Genomic DNA, 19,277 nt, shown 5'->3' with positions numbered 1-19,277 from the left:
GTTACAAGAACGCGGTTAGAGGAGTCGTACATGCAGCGATTCAGATCGCGATCGATTCCGATCTAAGCACCGAACAACAGCGCCTCTGCGTTCAACACAGGTGCAGCTCAATGACGTCTCCCGCGCCTTGATCTGAAATAGGAGGTATACCCAACTATTTTGGGTGTCCTATGAAGATGCATTTATCCGCTTTGGGTTCGAAATTATTGGGCTAAAACTTTTCCACATAAGCGACGCAGCCCCAAACTTTTGAGAAATGACAGCTTAGGTTTCTCTAAACCATAGTTCATACGTGAATGCGGTTGTCTCTAATGCCTAACCCATAAACGATAGTGGTAATTTGATAAGAGACATCATGGTATGCACCATATCCAATAGGGTGCAGCTATGATGTTCGGACACACCATCACAGTATGGTGTTCCAGGCGGTATTAGTTGTGAAACAATTTCCACAATGTCTTAATTGTGTGCCAAACTCGTAACTCAGATATTCATCTCTATGATCATATCATAGACATTTTATCCTCTTGTCACGATGATCTTCAACTTCACTCTGAAAGTACTTGAACCTTTCAATAATTCAGACTTGTATTTCATCAAGTAAATATACTTAGCATCTACTCAAATCATCTGTGAAGTAAGAACATAACGATATCCACTGCGTGCCTCAGCACTCATTGGACTGCACACATCAAAATATATTACTTCCAACAAGTTGCTTTCTTGTTCCATCTTACTGAAAACGAGGCCTTTCAGTCATCTTGCCCATGTGGTATGATTTGCATGTCTCAAGTGATTCAAAATCAAGTTAGTCCAAATGATCCATCTGTATGGAGTTTCTTCATGCATATATACCAATAGACATGGTTCGCATGTCTCAATCTTTTCAAAAATGAGTGAGTCCAAAGATCCATCAACATGGAGCTTCTTCATGCGTTTTATACCAATATGACTCAAATGGCAGTGCCACAAGTATGTGGTACCATCATTACTATCTTATATCTTTTGGCATGAACATGTGTATCACTACGATCGAGATTCAATAAACCATTCATTTTAGGTGCAAGACCATTGAAGGTATTATTCAAATAAATAGAGTAACCATTATTCTCCTTAAATGAATAACTGTATTGCGATAAACATAATCCAATCATGTCTATGCTCAACGCAAACACCAAATAACAATTATTTAGGTTTAACCAATCTCGATGGTAGATGGAGCATGCGATGCTTGATCACATCAACCTTGGAAACACTTCCAACACATATCGTCATCTCACCTTTAGCAAGTCTCCGTTTATTCTGCAGCTTTTATTTTGAGTTACTAACATTTATCAACCGAATTGGTATCTAATACCCTGGTGCTACTAGGAGTACTAATAAAGTACACATTAATATAATTTATATCCAATATACTTCTGTCGACCTTGCCAGCCTTCTCATCTACCAAGTATCTAGGGTAGTTCTGCTTCAGTGACTATTCCTCTCATTTCAGAAGCACTTAGTCTTGGGTTTGGGTTCAACCTTGGGTTTCTTCACTAGAGCAGCAACTGATTTGCCGTTTCATGAAGTATCCCTTCTTGCCCTTACCCTTCTTGAAACTAGTGGTTTTACTAACCATCAACAATTGATGCTCCTACTTGATTTCTACTTTCGCAGTGTCAAACATCGCGAATAGCTCAAGGATCATCATATCTATCCCTGATATGTTATAGTTCATCACGAAGCTCTAGTAGCTTGGTGGCAGTGACTTTGGAGAACCATCACTATCTCATCTGGAAGATAACTCCCACTCGATTCAAGCGATTGTAGTACTCAGACAATCTAAGCTCATGCTCAACGATTGAGCTTTTCTCCCTTAGTTTGCAGGCTTAAGAATCAGAGGTCTCACACCACTTGACGTGGGCACGAGCCTGAAATCCCAATTTCAGCTCTTGGAACATCTCATATGTTCTGCGATGTTTCAAAATGTCTTCGGTGCCTCAATTCTAAACCGTTAGCATTACACACTGAACTATCATGTAGTCATCAAAACATGTATGTCAGATGTTCGCAACATCCACAGACGATGCTTGAGGTTCAGCACACCGAGTGGTGCATTAAGGACATAAGCCTCCTGCGCAGCAATGAGGATAATCCTCAGTTTACGGACCCAGTCCGCATAATTGCTACTATCAACTTTCAACTAAATTTTCTCTAGGAACATATCTTAAACAGTAGAACCAAAGCGTGAGCTACAACATAATTTGCAAAGACCTTTTGACTATGTTCATGATAATTAAGTTCATCTAATCAAATTATTTAATGAACTCCCACTCAGATAGACATCCCTCTAGTCATCTAAGTGATACATGATCCGAGTCAACTAGGCCGTGTCCGATCGTCACGTGAGACGGACTAGTCATCATCGGTGAACATCTTCATGTTGATCGTATCTACTATACGACTCATGTTCGACCTTTCGGTCTCTTGTGTTCCGAGGCCATGTCTGTACATGCTAGGCTCGTCAAGTCAACCTAAGTGTTTTGCATGTGTAAATCTGGCTTACACCCATTGTATGCGAACGTTAGAATCTATCACACCTGATCATCACATGGTGCTTCGAAACAACAAACTTTCGCAATGGTGCACAGTTAGGGGGAACACTTTCTTGAGATTTTAATGAGGGATCATCTTATTTATGCTACCATCGCAAATAAGATGTAAACATGACAAACATCACATGCAAATCATAAAGTGACATGATATGGCCAATATCATCTTGCGCCTTTGATCTCCATCTTGAGGCACGACATGATCACCTTCATCACCGGCATGACACCATGATCTCCATCATCATGATCTCCATCATCGTGTCTTCATGAAGTTGTCTCGCCAACTATTACTTCTACTACTATGGATAATGGTTTAGCAATAAAGTAAAGTAATTACATGGCATTATTCAATGACACGCAGGTCATACAATAAATTAAGACAACTCCTATGGCTCCTGCCGGTTGTCATACTCATCGACATGCAAGTCGTGGTTCCTATTACAAGAACATGATCAATCTCATACATCACATATCATTCATCACATTCTTTTTGGCCATATCACATCACATAGCATACCCTGCAAAAACAAGTTAGACGTCCTCTAATTGTTGTTGCATGTTTTACGTGGCTGCTATGGGTTTCTAGCAAGAACATTTCTTACCTACGCAAAAGCCACAACGGTGATATGCCAATTGCTATTTACCCTTCATAAGGACCCTTTTCATCGAATCTGATCCGACTAAAGTGGGAGAGACTGGCACCCGCTAGCCACCTTTATGCAACAAGTGCATGTCAGTCGGTGGAACCTGTCTCACGTAAGCATACGTGTAAGGTCGGTCTGGGCCGCTTCATCCCACAATACCGCCGAAACAAAGATAGGACTAGTAACGGTAAGCAAATTGAACAAAACAATGCCCACAACTACTTGTGTTCTACTCATGCATAGAATCTACGCAATAGACCAAGCTCATGATGCTACTGTCGGGGAACGTAGCAGAAATTCAAAATTTTCTACGCATCACCAAGATCAATCTATGGAGATTCTAGCAACGAGAGGGGAGTGCATCTTCATACCCTTTAAGATCGCGATGCGGAAGCGTTACAAGAACGCGGTTGGAGGAGTCGTACACGCAGCAATTCAGATCGTAGTCGATTCCGATCTAAGCGTCGAACAACGGCGCCTCCGCGTTCAACACACGTGCAGCCCGGTGACGTCTCCCATGCCTTGATCCAGCAAGGAGGAGGGAGAGGTTGGGGAAGACAACTCCAGCAGCAGCACAACAGCGTGGTGGTGGTGGAGCAGCGTGGTTTCCAGCAGGGCTTCGGCAAGCACTACGAAGGACGAGGATGTGGAGAGGTAGGGCTGCGCCGAGAGAGAGAGAGAGAGAGAGAGAGAGACTCGTGTCTTTGGCATCCCCCAAACCCCCACTATATATAGGAGGGGAGGTGGTTGCGCCCCCTCTAGGGTTCCCACCCTAGGGGGTGCGACAGCCCTAGATGGGACTGGAGGGGGCGGTCAGGAGGGAGAGAGAGGGGGGCGCGCCCTAGGGTGGGCCTTTGGGCCCATCTGCGCCTAGGGTTTCCCCTCTCTCCACATAGATGCACCCCGCGCCTTGGTGGGAGGCACACCGGCTCACTCAGGGGCTAGTCCCTGTTGGAGAACGTTGCAGAAAATAAAAAATTTCCTACGGTTTCACCAAGATCCATCTATGAGTTCATCTAAGCAACAAGTCATGGGAGAGATGCATCTACATACCACTTTGTAGATCGCGAGCGGAAGCGTTCAAAAGAACGGGGTTGAGGTAGTCGTTCTCGTCGTGATCCTATCACCAGAGATCCTAGCGCCGAACGGACGGCACCTCCGCGTTCAACACATGTACGGGCGGTGTGATGTCTCCTCCGTCTTGATCCAGCAAGGGGAAAGGAAAGGTTGATGATGATCCAGCAGCACGACGGCGTGGTGGTGGATGCAGCAGAACTCCGCCAGGGCTTCGCCAAGCTGCTGCGGGAGGAGGACGAGGTGTAGCAGGGGGAGGGAGGCGCCAAGACTTGGGTGCGGCTGCCCTCCCCCCTGCCCTCCTTTATATAGGCCCCCAGGGGGGCACCGGCCCTGGGAGATCAATCTCCCAAGGGGGGGCGGCGGCCAAGGGGGGTGGAGTGCCCCCCAAGGCAAGTGGTGCGCCCCCCCACCTAGGGTTTCCAACCCTAGGCGCAGGGGGGCCCAAGGGGGGGCGCACCAGCCCACTAGGGGCTGGTTCCCCTCCCACTTCAGCCCACGGGGCCCTCCGGGATAGGTGGCCCCACCCGGTGGACCCCCGGGACCTTTCCGGTGGTCCCGGTACAATACCGGGTGACGCTGAAACTTTCCCGATGGCCGAAACAGCACTTCCTATATACTTTTCTTTACCTCCGGACCATTCCGGAACTCCTCATGATGTCCGGGATCTCATCCGAGACTCCGGACAACATTCGGTTTGCTGCATACTCATATTCATACAACCCTAGCGTCACCGAACCTTAAGTGTGTAGACCCTACGGGTTTCGGAGACATGTAGACATGACCGAGACGGCTCTCCGGTCAATAACCAACAGCGGGATCTGGATACCCATGTTGGCTACCACATACTCCTCGATGATCTCATCGGATGAACCACGATGTCGAGGGTTCAAGCAACCCCGTATACTATTCCCTTTGTCAGACGGTATGTTACTTGCCCGAGACTCGATCGTCGGTATCCCAATACCTCGTTCAGTCTCGCTACCGGCAAGTCACTTTACTCGTACTGTAATGCATGATCCCGTGACCAGACACTTGGTCACTTTGAGCTCATTATGATGATGCACTACCGAGTGGGCCCAGTGATACCTCTCCGTAACACGGAGTGACAAATACCAGTCTCGATCCGTGTCAACCCAACAGACACTTTCGGAGATACCTGTAGTGCACCTTTATAGTCACCCAGTTACGTTGTGACGTTTGGTACACCCAAAGCACTCCTATGGTATCCGGGAGTTACACGATCTCATGGTCTAAGGAAGAGATACTTGACATTGGAAAAGCTCTAGCAAAACGAACTACACGATCTTGTGCTATGCTTAAGAATGGGTCTTGTCCATCACATCATTCTCCTAATGATGTGATCCCGTTGTCAACGACATCTAATGTCCATAGTCAGGAAACCATGACTATCTGTTGACCAACGAGCTAGTCAACTAGAGGCTTACTAGGGATGTATTGTGGTCTATGTATTCACACGTGTATTACGATTTGTGGATAATACAATTATAGCATGAATAAAAGACAATTATCATGAACAAGGAAATATAATAATAATCCATTTATTATTGCCTCTAGGGCATATTTCCAACAGTCTCCCACTTGCACTAGAGTCAATAATCTAGTTACATTGTGATGAATCGAACACCCATAGAGTTTTGGTGTTGATCATGTTTTGCTCGCGAGAGAGGTTTAGTCAACGGATCTGCAACATTCAGATTTGTATGTACTTTGCAAATATCTATGTCTCCATCTTAAACATTTTCACGGATGGAGTTGAAGCGACGCTTGATGTGCCTGGTCTTCTTGTGAAACCTGGGCTCCTTGGCAAGGGCAATAGCTCCAGTGTTGTCACAGAAGAGTTTGATCGGCCCCGACGCATTGGGTATGACTCCTAGGTCGGTGATGAACTCCTTCACCCAAATTGCTTCATGCGCTGCCTCCGAGGCTGCCATGTACTCCGCTTCACATGTAGATCCCTCCACGACGCTCTGCTTGCAGCTGCACCAGCTTACTGCTCCACCATTCAACATATACACGTATCCGGTTTGTGACTTAGAGTCATCCAGATCTGTGTCGAAGCTAGCGTTGACGTAACCCTTTATGACGAGCTCTTCGTCACCTCCATAAACGAGAAACATGTCCTTTGTCCTTTTCAGGTACTTCAGGATATTCTTGACCGCTGTCCAGTGTTCCTTGCCGGGATTACTTTGGTACCTTCCTACCAAACTTATGGCAAGGTTTACATCAGGTCTGGTACACAGCATGGCATACATAATAGATCCTATGGCTGAGGCATAGGGGATGATGCTCATCTCTTCTTTATCTTTTGCTGTGGTCGGGCATTGAGCCGAGCTCAATCTCACACCTTGCAGTACAGGCAAGAACCCTTTCTTGGACTGATCCATTTTGAACTTCTTCAAAATCTTATCAAGGTATGTGCTTTGTGAAAGACCTATGAGGCGTCTTGATCTATCCCTATAGATCTTGATGCCTAATATGTAAGCAGCTTCTCCAAGGTCCTTCATTGAAAAACACTTATTCAAGTAGGCCTTAATGTTGTCCAAGAATTCTATATCATTTCCCATCAAAAGTATGCCATCTACATATAATATGAGAAATGCTACAGAGCTCCCACTCACTTTCTTGTAAACGCAGGCTTCTCCATAAGTCTGCATAAACCCAAACGCTTTGATCATCTCATCAAAGCGAATGTTCCAACTCCGAGATGCTTGCACCAGCCCATAAATAGATCGCTGGAGCTTGCATACTTTGTTAACATTCTTAGGATCGACAAAACCCTCTGGCTGCATCATATATAGTTCTTCCTTAAGATGCCCGTTAAGGAATGCCGTTCTGACGTCTATCTGCCATATCTCATAATCATAGTATGCGACAATTGCTAACATGATTCAGACGGACTTAAGCTTCGCTACTGGAGAGAAAGTCTCATCGTAGTCAATCCCTTGAACTTGTCGATAACCCTTAGCGACAAGTCGAGCTTTACAGATGGTTACATTACCATCCGCGTATGTCTTCTTCTTAAAGATCCATTTGTTTTCTATCGCTCGCCGATCATCGGGCAAGTCAGTCAAAGTCCATACTTTGTTTTCATACATGGATTCTATCTCGGATTGCATGGCTTCAAGCCATTTGTTGGAATCTGGGCCCGCCATCGCTTCTTCATAGTTCGAAGGTTCACCGTTGTCTAACAACATGATTTCCAAGACAGGGTTGCCATACCAATCTGGTGTGGAACGTGTCCTTGTGGACCTACGAAGTTCAGTAGCAACTTGATCAGAAGTACCTTGATCATCATCATTAATTTCCTCTCCAGTCGGTGTAGGCACCACATGAACATTTTCCTGAGCTGCACTACTTTCCGGTTCAAGAGGTAGTACTTCATCGAGTTCTACTTTCCTCCCACTTACTCCTTTCGAGAGAAACTCTTTTTCCAGAAAGGATCCGTTCTTGGCAACAAAGGTCTTGCCCTCGGATCTTAAGTAGAAGGTATACCCAATGGTTTCCTTAGGGTATCCTATGAAGACGCATTTTTCCGACTTGGGTTCGAGCTTTTCAGGTTGAAGTTTCTTGACATAAGCATCGCATCCCCAAACTTCTAGAAACGACAGCTTAGGTTTCTTCCCAAACCATAATTCATACGGCATCGTCTCAACGGATTTAGACGGTGCCCTATTTAAAGTGAATGTAGCTATCTCTAGAGCGTATCCCCAAAATGATAGCGGTAAATCGGTAAGAGACATCATAGATCGCACCATATCCAATAGAGTGCGATTACGATGTTCGGACACACCGTTACGCTGTGGTGTTCCAGGCGGCGTGAGTTGTGAAACGATTTCACATTTTCTTAAGTGTGTACCAAATTCATGACTTAAATATTCTCCTCCACGATCCGATCGTAAGAATTTTATCTTTCGGTCACGTTGATTCTCTACTTCATTCTGAAATTCCTTGAACTTTTCAAAGGTCTCAGGCTTGTGTTTCATCAAGTAGACATACCCATATCTACTCAAGTCATCAGTGAGAGTGAGAACATAATGATATCCTCCGCGAGCCTCAACGCTCATTGGACCACACACATCAGTATGTATGATTTCCAATAAGTTGGTTGCTCGCTCCATTGTTCCGGAGAACGGAGTCTTGGTCATTTTGCCCATGAGGCATGGTTTGCATGTGTCAAATGATTCATAATCTAGAGACTCTAAAAGTCCATCAGCATGGAGCTTCTTCAGGCGCTTGACACCAATGTGACCAAGGCGGCAGTGCCACAAGTATGTGGGACTATCGTTATCAACTTTACATCTTTTGGTATTCACATTATGAATATGTGTAACATTACGTTCGAGATTCATTAAGAATAAACCATTGACCATCGGGGCATGACCATAAAACATATCTCTCATATAAACAAAACAACCATTATTCTCGGATTTAAATGAGTAGCCATCTCGTATCAAACGAGATCCAGATACAATGTTCATCCTCAAACTTGGCACTAAATAACAATTATTGAGGTTTAAAACTAATCCCGTAGGTAAATGTAGAGGTAGCGTGCCGACGGCGATCACATCGACCTTGGGACCATTCCCGACGCGCATCGTCACCTCGTCCTTCGCCAGTCTCCGCTTATTCCGCACCTCCTGCTGTGAGTTACAAATGTGAGCAACGGCACCGGTATCAAATACCCAGGAGTTACTACGAGTACTGGTAAGGTACACATCAATTACATGTATATCAAATATACCTTTAGTGTTGCTGGCCTTCTTGTCCGCTAAGTATTTGGGGCAGTTCCGCTTCCAGTGACCCTTCCCTTTGCAATAAAAGCACTCAGTCTCAGGCTTGGGTCCATTCTTTGACTTCTTCCCGGCAACTGGCTTACCGGGCGCGGTAACATCTTTGCCGTCCTTCTTGAAGTTCTTCTTACCCTTGCCCTTCTTGAACTTAGTGGTCTTATTGACCATCAACACTTGATGTTCTTTCTTGATTTCAACCTCTGCTGACTTTAGCATTGAAAATACTTCATGAATGGTCTTCACCATCCCCTGCATATTGTAGTTCAACACAAAGCTCTTGTAACTCGGTGGGAGCGACTGAAGGATTCTGTCAATGACCGCCTCATCCGGGAGGTTGATCTCCAACTGGGACAGGCGGTTGTGCAACCCAGACATTTTGAGTATGTGCTCACTGACAGAACTGTTTTCCTCCATCTTACAACTATAGAACTTGTCGGAGACTTCATATCTCTCGACCCGGGCATGAGCTTGGAAAACCATTTTCAGCTCCTCGAACATCTCATATGCTCCGTGTTTCTCAAAACGCTTTTGGAGCCCCGGTTCTAAGCTATAAAGCATGCCGCACTGAACGAGGGAGTAATCATCAACACGTGATTGCCAAGTGTTCATAACGTCTTGGTTCTCTGGGATGGGTGCTTCACCTAGCGGTGCATCTAGGACATAATCTTTCTTGGCTGCTATGAGGATGATCCTCAGGTTCCGGACCCAGTCCGAATAGTTTCTGCCATCATCTTTCAGCTTGGTTTTCTCTAGGAACGCGTTGAAGTTCATGTTGACATGAGCGTTGGCCATTTGATCTACAAGACATATTTTGCAAAAGTTTTAGACTAAGTTCATGATAATTAAGTTCATCTAATCAAATTATTTAATGAACTCCCACTCAGATTAGACAACCCTCTAGTCATCTAAGTGTTACACAATCCGAGTCGACTAGGCCGTGTTCGATCATCACGTGAGACGGACTAGTCATCATCGGTGAACATCTCCATGTTGATCGTATCTTCCATACGACTCATGTTTGACCTTCCGGTCTCTGTGTTCTGAGACCATGTCTGTACGTGCTAGGCTCGTCAAGTTAACCCTAAGTGTTCTGCATGTGTAAATCTGTCTTACACCCGTTGTATGTGAACGTAAGGATCTATCACACCCGATCATCACGTGGTGCTTCGAAACGACGAACTTTAGCAACGGTGCACAGTTAGGGGGAACACTTTCTTGAAATTATTATAAGGGCTCATCTTATTTACTACCGCCGTTCTAAGTAAACAAGATGCATAAACATAATAAACATCACATGCAATTATATAATAGTGACATGATATGGCCAATATCATATAGCTCCTTTGATCTCCATCTTCGGGGCTCCATGATCATCTTCGTCACCGGCATGACACCATGATCTCCATCATTGTGTCTTCATGAAGTTGTCACGCCAACGACTACTTCTACTTCTATGGCTAACGCGTTTAGCAATAAAGTAAAGTAATTTACATGGCGTTCTTCAATGACACGCAGGTCATACAAAAAATAAAGACAACTCCTATGGCTCCTGCCGGTTGTCATACTCATCGACATGCAAGTCGTGATTCCTATTACAAGAACATGATCTCATACATCACAATATATCATTCATCATTCATCACAACTTCTGGCCATATCACATCACATGACAATTGCTGCAAAAACAAGTTAGACGTCCTCTAATTGTTGTTGCATCTTTTACGTGGCTGCAATTGGGTTCTAGCAAGAACGTTTTCTTACCTACGAATAACCACAACGTGATTTTGTCAACTTCTATTTACCCTTCATAAGGACCGTTTTCATCTAATCCGCTCCAACTAAAGTAGGAGAGACAGACACCCGCTAGCCAGCTTATGCAACTAGTGCATGTCAGTCGGTGGAACCTGTCTCACGTAAGCGTACGTGTAAGGTCGGTCCGGGCCGCTTCATCCCACAATACCACTGAAGCAAGAAAAGACTAGTAGCGGTAAGCAAGTTGACAAGATCTACGCCCACAACAAAATTGTGTTCTACTCGTGCAATAGAGAACTACGCATAGACCTAGCTCATGATGCCACTGTTGGAGAACGTTGCAGAAAATAAAAAAATTCCTATGGTTTCACCAAGATCCATCTATGAGTTCATCTAAGAAACGAGTCATGGGAGAGATGCATCTACGTACCACTTTGTAGATCGCGAGCGGAAGCGTTCAAAAGAACGGGGTTGAGGTAGTCGTTCTCGTCGTGATCCTATCACCGGAGATCCTAGCGCCGAACGGACGGCACCTCCGCGTTCAACACACGTACGGTCAGCGTGATGTCTCCTCCGTCTTGATCCAGCAAGGGGAAAGGAGAGGTTGATGATGATCCAGCAGCACGACGGCATGGTGGTGGATGCAGCAGAACTCCGGCAGGGCTTCGCCAAGCTGCTGCGGGAGGAGGACGAGGTGTAGCAGGGGGAGGGAGGCGCCAAGACTTGGGTGTGGCTGCCCTCCCCCCTGCCCTCCTTTATATAGGCCCCCAGGGGGGGTGCCGGCCCTGGGAGATCAATCTCCCAAGGGGGGCGGCAGCCAAGGGGGGTGGAGTGCCCCCCAAGGCAAGTGGTGCGCCCCCTCCACCTAGGGTTTCCAACCCTAGGCGAGGGGGGGCCAAGGGGGGTGCACCAGCCCACTAGGGGCTGGTTCCCCTCCCACTTCAGCCCACGGGGCCCTCTGGGATAGGTGGCCCCACCCGGTGGACCCCCGGGACCCTTCCGGTGGTCCCGGTACAATACCGGGTGACCCCGAAACTTTCCCGATGGCCGAAACAGCACTTCCTATATAGTTTACTTTACCTCCGGACCATTCCGGAACTCCTCGTGATGTCCGGGATCTCATTCGGGACTCCGAACAACATTCGGTTTGCTGCATACTCATATTCATACAACCCTAGCGTCACCGAACCTTAAGTGTGTAGACCCTACGGGTTCGGGAGACATGTAGACATGACCGAGACGGCTCTCCAGTCAATAACCAACAGCGGGATCTGGATACCCATGTTGGCTCCCACATACTCCTCGATGATCTCATCGGATGAACCATGATGTCGAGGGTTCAAGTAACCCCATATACTATTCCCTTTGTCAGACGGTATGTTACTTGCCCGAGACTCGATCGTCGGTATCCCAATACCTCGTTCAGTCTCGTTACCGGCAAGTCACTTTACTCGTACCATAATGCATGATCCCGTGACCAGACACTTGGTCACTTTGAGCTCATTATGATGATGCACTACCGAGTGGGCCCAGTGATACCTCTCCGTAACACGGAGTGACAAATCCTAGTCTCGATCCGTGTTAACCCAACAGACACTTTCGGAGATACCTGTAGTGCACCTTTATAGTCACCCAGTTACGTTGTGACATTTGGTACACCCAAAGCACTCCTACGGTATCCAGGAGTTACACGATCTCATGGTCTAAGGAAGAGATACTTGACATTGGAAAAGCTCTAGCAAAACGAACTACACGATCTTGTGCTATGCTTAGGAATGAGTCTTGTCCATCACATCATTCTCCTAATGATGTGATCCCGTTGTCAACGACATCTAATGTTAGTCAGGAAACCATGACTATCTGTTGACCAACGAGCTAGTCAACTAGAGGCTTACTAGGGACGTATTGTGGTCTATGTATTCACACGTGTATTACGATTTCCGGATAATACAATTATAGCATGAATAAAAGACAATTATCATGAACAAGGAAATATAATAATAATCCATTTATTATTGCCTCTAGGGCATATTTCCAACAGTCCCTTCCCACTCTTGGCCCATGCAAGCCTCCGGGGCTAGTGGCCCCTCCCGTTGGACCCCCGGAACCCTTCCGGTGACGCTTGAAATACTCTGGTGTCCAAAACCTCACTTCCTATATATTATTCTTTACCTCCGGACCATTCCGGAACTCCTCGTGATGTCCGAGATCTCATCCGGGACTCCGAACAACATTCGGTAACCACATACAAACTTTCCCTATAACCCTAGCATCATCGAACCTTAAGTGTGTAGACCCTACGGTTCGAGAGGCATGTAGACATGACCGAGACATCTCTCTGGTCAATAACCAATAGCGGGATCTGGATACCCATGTTGGCTCCCACATGTTCCACGATGATCTCATCAGATGAGCAACGATGCCGGGGATTCAAGCAATCCCGTATACAATTCCCTTTGTCAATCGGTACATTACTTGCCCGCGATTCGGTTATCGGTATCCCAATACCTCGTTCAATCTCGTTACCGGAAAGTCACTTTACTCGTTCTATAATGCATGATCCCGTGACTAACTACTTAGTCACATTGAGCTCAGTATGATGATGCATTACCGAGTGGGCCCAGATATACCTCTCCGTCATACGGAGTGACAAATCCCAGTCTCGATTCATGCCAACCCAACAGACACTTTCGGAGATACCTGTAGTGTACCTTTATAGCCACCTAGTTACATTGTGACGTTTGGTACACCCAAAGTATTCCTACGGTATCCGGGAGTTGCGCAATCTCATGGTCTAAGGAAATGATACTTGACATTAGAAAAGCTTTTAGCAAATGAACTACACGATCTTGTGCTATTCTTAGGGTTTGAGTCTTGTCCATCACATCATTCTTCTAATGATGTGATCCAGTTATCAATGACATCCAATGTCCATGGTCAGGAGACCATAACCATCTATTGATCAACGAGCTAGTCAACTAGAGGCTCACTAGGGACATGTTGTGGTCTATGTATTCACACATGTATTACGGTTTCCAGTTAATACAATTATAGCATGAACAATAGACAATTACCATGAACAATGAAATACAATAATAACCATTTTATTATTGCATCTAGGGCATATTTCCAACAGTTGCATCACGATGTCTCCCAGGCTAGGTTGTCTACTATGACAACGTCTCTGCGGTGTACCTCTCCGCCCACCCCGTTCATCATCGCCGGACGAAGCAGATTGAGATGGACATTCACTTTGTGCGCGAGCAGGTGGCCCTTGGACGTATTCGGGTTCTCCATGTTCCGGCTGCACAACAGTTCGCCGATGTGATGACGAAGGGCCTGCCGACTTCCACCTTCGAGGAGTTTGGTTCCAGTATGTGCGTCACTGGCGCCGCTTCGACTGCGGGGGGTGTTGAGTATATTGTGTACGTGTATATTGTGTATTGGGCCCACCTCTTGTTTCCTCTATATAGTCGAGGTTGTGGCCCCTTCTGTACTCATATATACGTGTCTGGTGCACCGATTAATGCATTGCGTGTTGCACAGCCTATTCTCGTATTCCACGGTTTTGATACATTTTGCATATTATGTGATCCAGACAACGGTCACACGGAATGACAATTATTAGAAAGTTTTGAATCAACACAAATGGAAAGGGAATATAAGCTAAATTCTTGGAAAAAATGAACATGGATGGAAAGAGAATTGAAACCGGGATACAAAGCCAAGATCACTCGCACATATATATGTTGGTCATCAAACAAAACCTCGAATGACAGTTATTGACAAAAGAGGAAGGAAAGGGGGCAAAAATACCCAAGAAGTAAAATACCACATTGGTCATTAGGCTAACTAATTTGTAGTGTTGGCAATGGACCCTCCTAATCTTAAAAAGCTGCAAAGCTTGAAACTCTTGATTTATCACTTTAAGAAAGGTTGGTCGGTTAGTCAAAGAAATTTTCTTTTGACCCAGGAACCGTAGACCAATGTTTCATATTAATAATAATTTACAAAATATATGTAAAGTGAAAATTAAAATAAAGAAAAGCTATCCAATTCCTTTTCTAGGCCACATGGAAAAATTGAAGGGAACCGTAAACTGTATGGTTCACAAGTTAACTGTGTACCAATTGTTTAATAGTTCTGCCTTTTGTTATTTCATAACACAGTGATCTTGGGACATTTTTCAAGATAATGTCTCCAACCATTGATATCTTGAACAACATTTCTGAATATGTTTATCTTCTGTTGAGTCCAAATACTCCAGCATCCCATGATGGTTAGTCGAATAATTATAGATGTCAATCACTAAGCAGAAGTAAGCAAAAAAGTGAAACCAACAAAACAATGGATCGACTTCTATGGACTAGAGGGGGTTGGGGTGGGGGTGAATGGTCCTAACAAAAAAATTACTCCAAAATTTAGTTGGCAAAGTTAGCTATTTGTACTTGGAATCTTAGGAACACCTACACGTGCAACTCTACAACAACATATGAATGCAGAAGCGAAACTTGCAAGAGAGTAGTGGGGTAAAGAAAAGGGATTGCAAACACAATTGACATTATGATTTTTTCCCTACTCTTTGGTGGAGGTTCGAACACGAATCCTAAGATGCATAAATGCCTCGTTGGCATCACCCACAAACAGAAGAAAAGGGATTGCAAGATTGCAAACACAATTGACATTGTGATTTTTTTCCTACTCTTTGGTGGAGGTTCGAACACGAATCCTAAGACGCATAAATGCCTCGTTGGCATCACCCACAAACAGTTAATAAAATGCATATTCCATCATGGCTTGCTGCTAGAAAATGTTATGCTCAGAGGTACAAGACCTAATAGAGATGGTGTCAATTGAAAAGGAGTCCGTTGGTATGCAAGAGAATTTCTTGGCAGTTCCGAAGCAAACTTGGAAAACATAAAAAACATTCATTCCACATACAACTAGTAGTATCGAGTAGAAATAATACTTGAAAGTATCAGAAAAGCTAAAACCCCAGGAATTTGAGTGGAAAACTTGAGGATTTGGTTTAAGATTTTGAGATATAGTTCATTCCTAATTAACTTGCATATTATGTTTTTGATAATATGATTGTTCTACAATGTGAATTGTGAATTCACCATAAGAATATAACAATACAAACTATCAGCTTGAAGGACGAGACGTGGCTCGATGGTTGGGGTTGGCAGTGGCCACCCTGCCCGCCCAAGATCGATCCCTAGGATCGACGTGGGTGTCTCACTTGGGGTATTTTCCCCTTGCAGGTACATCACACATCTACGAGCTATTCACGGAGTTGGATGACTTCGGAAGTTTCTTAAGACGTGTCGCATGTGTATAGATTATAGATCTTGGTAGACACATAGCAGGTGTGTTTAGTGGGGTGGGTGCGTGCATGTGGTGTTGTGTGTTGTGCGCCTGGTTATGACCTATATCCATGCTAAAAAAGGATGGTATCACCAATGATGTTTCAACTCAAAAACATGTCTAAGTTCGTCATTTTAATTGTATTTGTCTTGTCATTAATCATCAAAATCTGATTCTCACCAAAAAAATCATCAAAATCTAACGGTGAGCACGGCTAGACCGTGCTCCCATTAGGCTGGTCATAGTGGAGAGTAACTTAGACTAGTAACATACATATGTTACTAGTCTATGTTACTACCTTCATAGTGGGTAGTGTCATAGGTGTGGTAACATAGTTGCCTTCATTTATTACTTTGTAGACTCATTATGCATTGGAAACCGCTATGTGATGGTAACATATTATGTTACTCTATTTGCCTCTCTTCTCATTAACTACTTGCCACATCACCAATTTTGCTTATGTGGCATCTATGTTACTACCTATGTTACTCCCACTATGACCAGCCTTACGTTATAAAGCTCTCAATTTCCCACGCAAAATTATTATTGTTTTAAATAAAGCTCTCAATTTCTAGAAAAGTTAAAAAATAAAGCTCTCCATTCTCTATTTCGCCTCATGTAAGATTATCTCCTAAATAAGAGCGTCCTTTCCACTCTGTTGAGCGTAAGCCATGACCTCGCAGCAGTCACCGCCGCCGCCGGCGGCGAAGTCACAGCGACCACCCGCTCCCACCACCGTAACCGCTCTCGACGATGATCTCCTCCGCGAGATCTTCCTCCGCCTCCCCTCCCTACCGACCCTTGTCTGTGCGGCCCTCAGCTGCCGCACCTTTTTCCACGCCGTCCGGTCGTCCCCCGCCTTCCGCCGCAGCTTCCGGGAGGCCCGTCCACCACCTCTCCTCGGCCTCTTCTTCGACCCCGACGGCCCCTCCATCCCCGCCTTCGCACCCCTCCGCCGCCGCTCCGACCCTGACCTCGCCGCCGTCGTCCGCGGCGCCGATTTCTTCCTCACCCGCCTCCCCGACGACGACGACGACGACGACGACGCCTTACCGGAGTGGGTCATACAAGACTGCCGCGACGGCTACGTCCTCCTCGAACACGGAAGCCTGGAGCAGTACGCCGTCTACAACCCCCTCACACGGGCCCTGGATCTCATCCCCCAGCCGCCCGACGAGATCTTCGACGACGGGCACGGCGTCGCCTCCTCTCTTGGGTGCTACATCCTCTCCTCCGAAGAGGGCGGCGAAGCGCTGCGCCTGGTCTACACCTGTTACGATGAGTCGCGGGCGCGTGCCGCCGTCTTCTCATCAGAAAGCAGGGAGTGGCAGATGCTCCCGTGGTCCGAGCCTGTGACGCCACTGCCTGAGGACGAACACTGGCTTCAACTTGGCACAATGGTGAATGGGTTCGTCTACTGGATACACAAAAATCTAGCCTACATTCTCGTGCTGAACACCGCGACACTGCAATTCTCCCAGGTGGATGTGCCGCGAGTTTTGGTGGGTCATGATTTAATGTTTAAGGTTGGCGAGACCAAGGATGGAAAGCCTTGCATTGTCTGCCCAGTTGATTTTCATCTTTTTGTCTGGGTCTGGCGAGCCGGTCATGATGGAATTGAGAAATGGAAATTCCACAAGAGGATTCCGTTGGAGACGATTGTCGAGGTCACCGACGGTACACTTGACGAGCATTCTGAACTGAAGGTTTTGGCCATTATTGGTGGATTTGTGTACTTCTGTACCATGGATATGTTGGTTGACGCAAATGATCCTTGTTGGTTCCTGTCTCTATGCATGGAGACAGGAGAGCTGGGCACGCTCTTTCGGAGGAGATTCGACGGCCATGTCCACCCCTACATCATGGCATGGCCTCCTTCTTTGATAGACAACAAGGTGAACCCTCAACTTGAAGGTGCTTGACAAAATGCGGACAAGGTATCCTGACATTTCCTTCGTTTGGCCACTAGATGGTATTGTAGTAATGATATGTTCGAGGTGACGATAAAAAAAAGGTTGTTTTTGTTTGTGACACGGGTAAATTGGAGTATCTATATTTTGTAGCATTCGCCAAATGCTTGCTTATGTTTTTATTTTTCATTTGATACTTATTTTCTTTATCATGCCCAAGGTCCAGCAGTACTAAGTTTAGTAGTAGCGCAGGCTCGGCAATATGCCGATTTATTTGTTTGCAAATGTTAAAGTCCCTTCACTTTCCACTGTGCCATTCAGCACAAGTCTATGGCTCTATATGACTGCCTGCATTTTTGAACATATGGCATTCCACCTCCTTTGAGACCGAGATTCCACCTTTTATCTGTAGCGTTGTAATTTCTATCCTATACCTATGTTGTGTTGTCCGTTGGACAGAATTTAGACTCTTCATATGTAAATGCCTGTAAGAGGTTCCACTTGGCCTTTTTATTTTCTCCCAATCACTCCATTGTTTTGTTTTCCCTCTCATTCACCTTATTTTTGAAATGAGATACCTATCCATCTACTTGAATACAATATTCACTTCCAATTTGGGATTCTTCCCATGAAATAGTTTACATTTTGAACTCCTGTTGATAAGATTAAAATAAGAAATTCGGTTTTGAAACCCACTAAAAATAGGGCAGAAAATAGGTTAGCTGGAGACAAAGGATGATATTGACAATTCGTGGTTGACTTGCTCTGGTTAAATCATGCCTTAGCAACATGCTCTTTTACATCTAGGGGTCAGAAAGGGAACAGATTTTTTCAGAGCATAGTTCCTATGGTACGAAGACCAACATATTAGGAAATACTCCCTCCGTCCCTTATTACTTGATGCTCAAACGGATGTATCCATCTAGATATATCCGTTTGAGCGTCAAGTAATAAGGGACAGAGGAAGTATCATTTAGTAGGCTGGCCTATATTTGTAGACCCAATGAACAAGTTGACTTGGGGGTTTTGGATCTTCAAATGATGAATAAGGTCTTACTAGCAATGGCTCTGCGAACTTGAGACCTAGGATCACCTCTGGCAGAAAAGAGAAATACGGCAAAA

The 19,277-nt window shown here is 45.3% G+C and overlaps 1 protein-coding gene across 1 annotated transcript; it reads left to right on the top strand.

Annotated features, from left to right (window-relative positions):
- Positions 1-16,869: 16,869 nt before the first annotated feature.
- LOC123136490 (uncharacterized) lies at positions 16,870-18,679 on the top strand. Its single transcript, XM_044555871.1, has one exon. The coding sequence runs from the start codon at positions 16,917-16,919 to the stop codon at positions 18,165-18,167; it is 1,251 nt and encodes a 416-aa protein (XP_044411806.1). The 5' UTR covers positions 16,870-16,916; the 3' UTR covers positions 18,168-18,679.
- Positions 18,680-19,277: the final 598 nt, after the last annotated feature.

Source organism: Triticum aestivum, chromosome 6B, assembly GCF_018294505.1.
Source record: "Triticum aestivum cultivar Chinese Spring chromosome 6B, IWGSC CS RefSeq v2.1, whole genome shotgun sequence".
In the NCBI taxonomy this organism is placed as follows: Eukaryota; Viridiplantae; Streptophyta; class Magnoliopsida; order Poales; family Poaceae; genus Triticum; species Triticum aestivum.
Note: the sequence above shows the minus strand (reverse complement) of the source record. Positions and strands in the feature narration are given on the sequence as shown.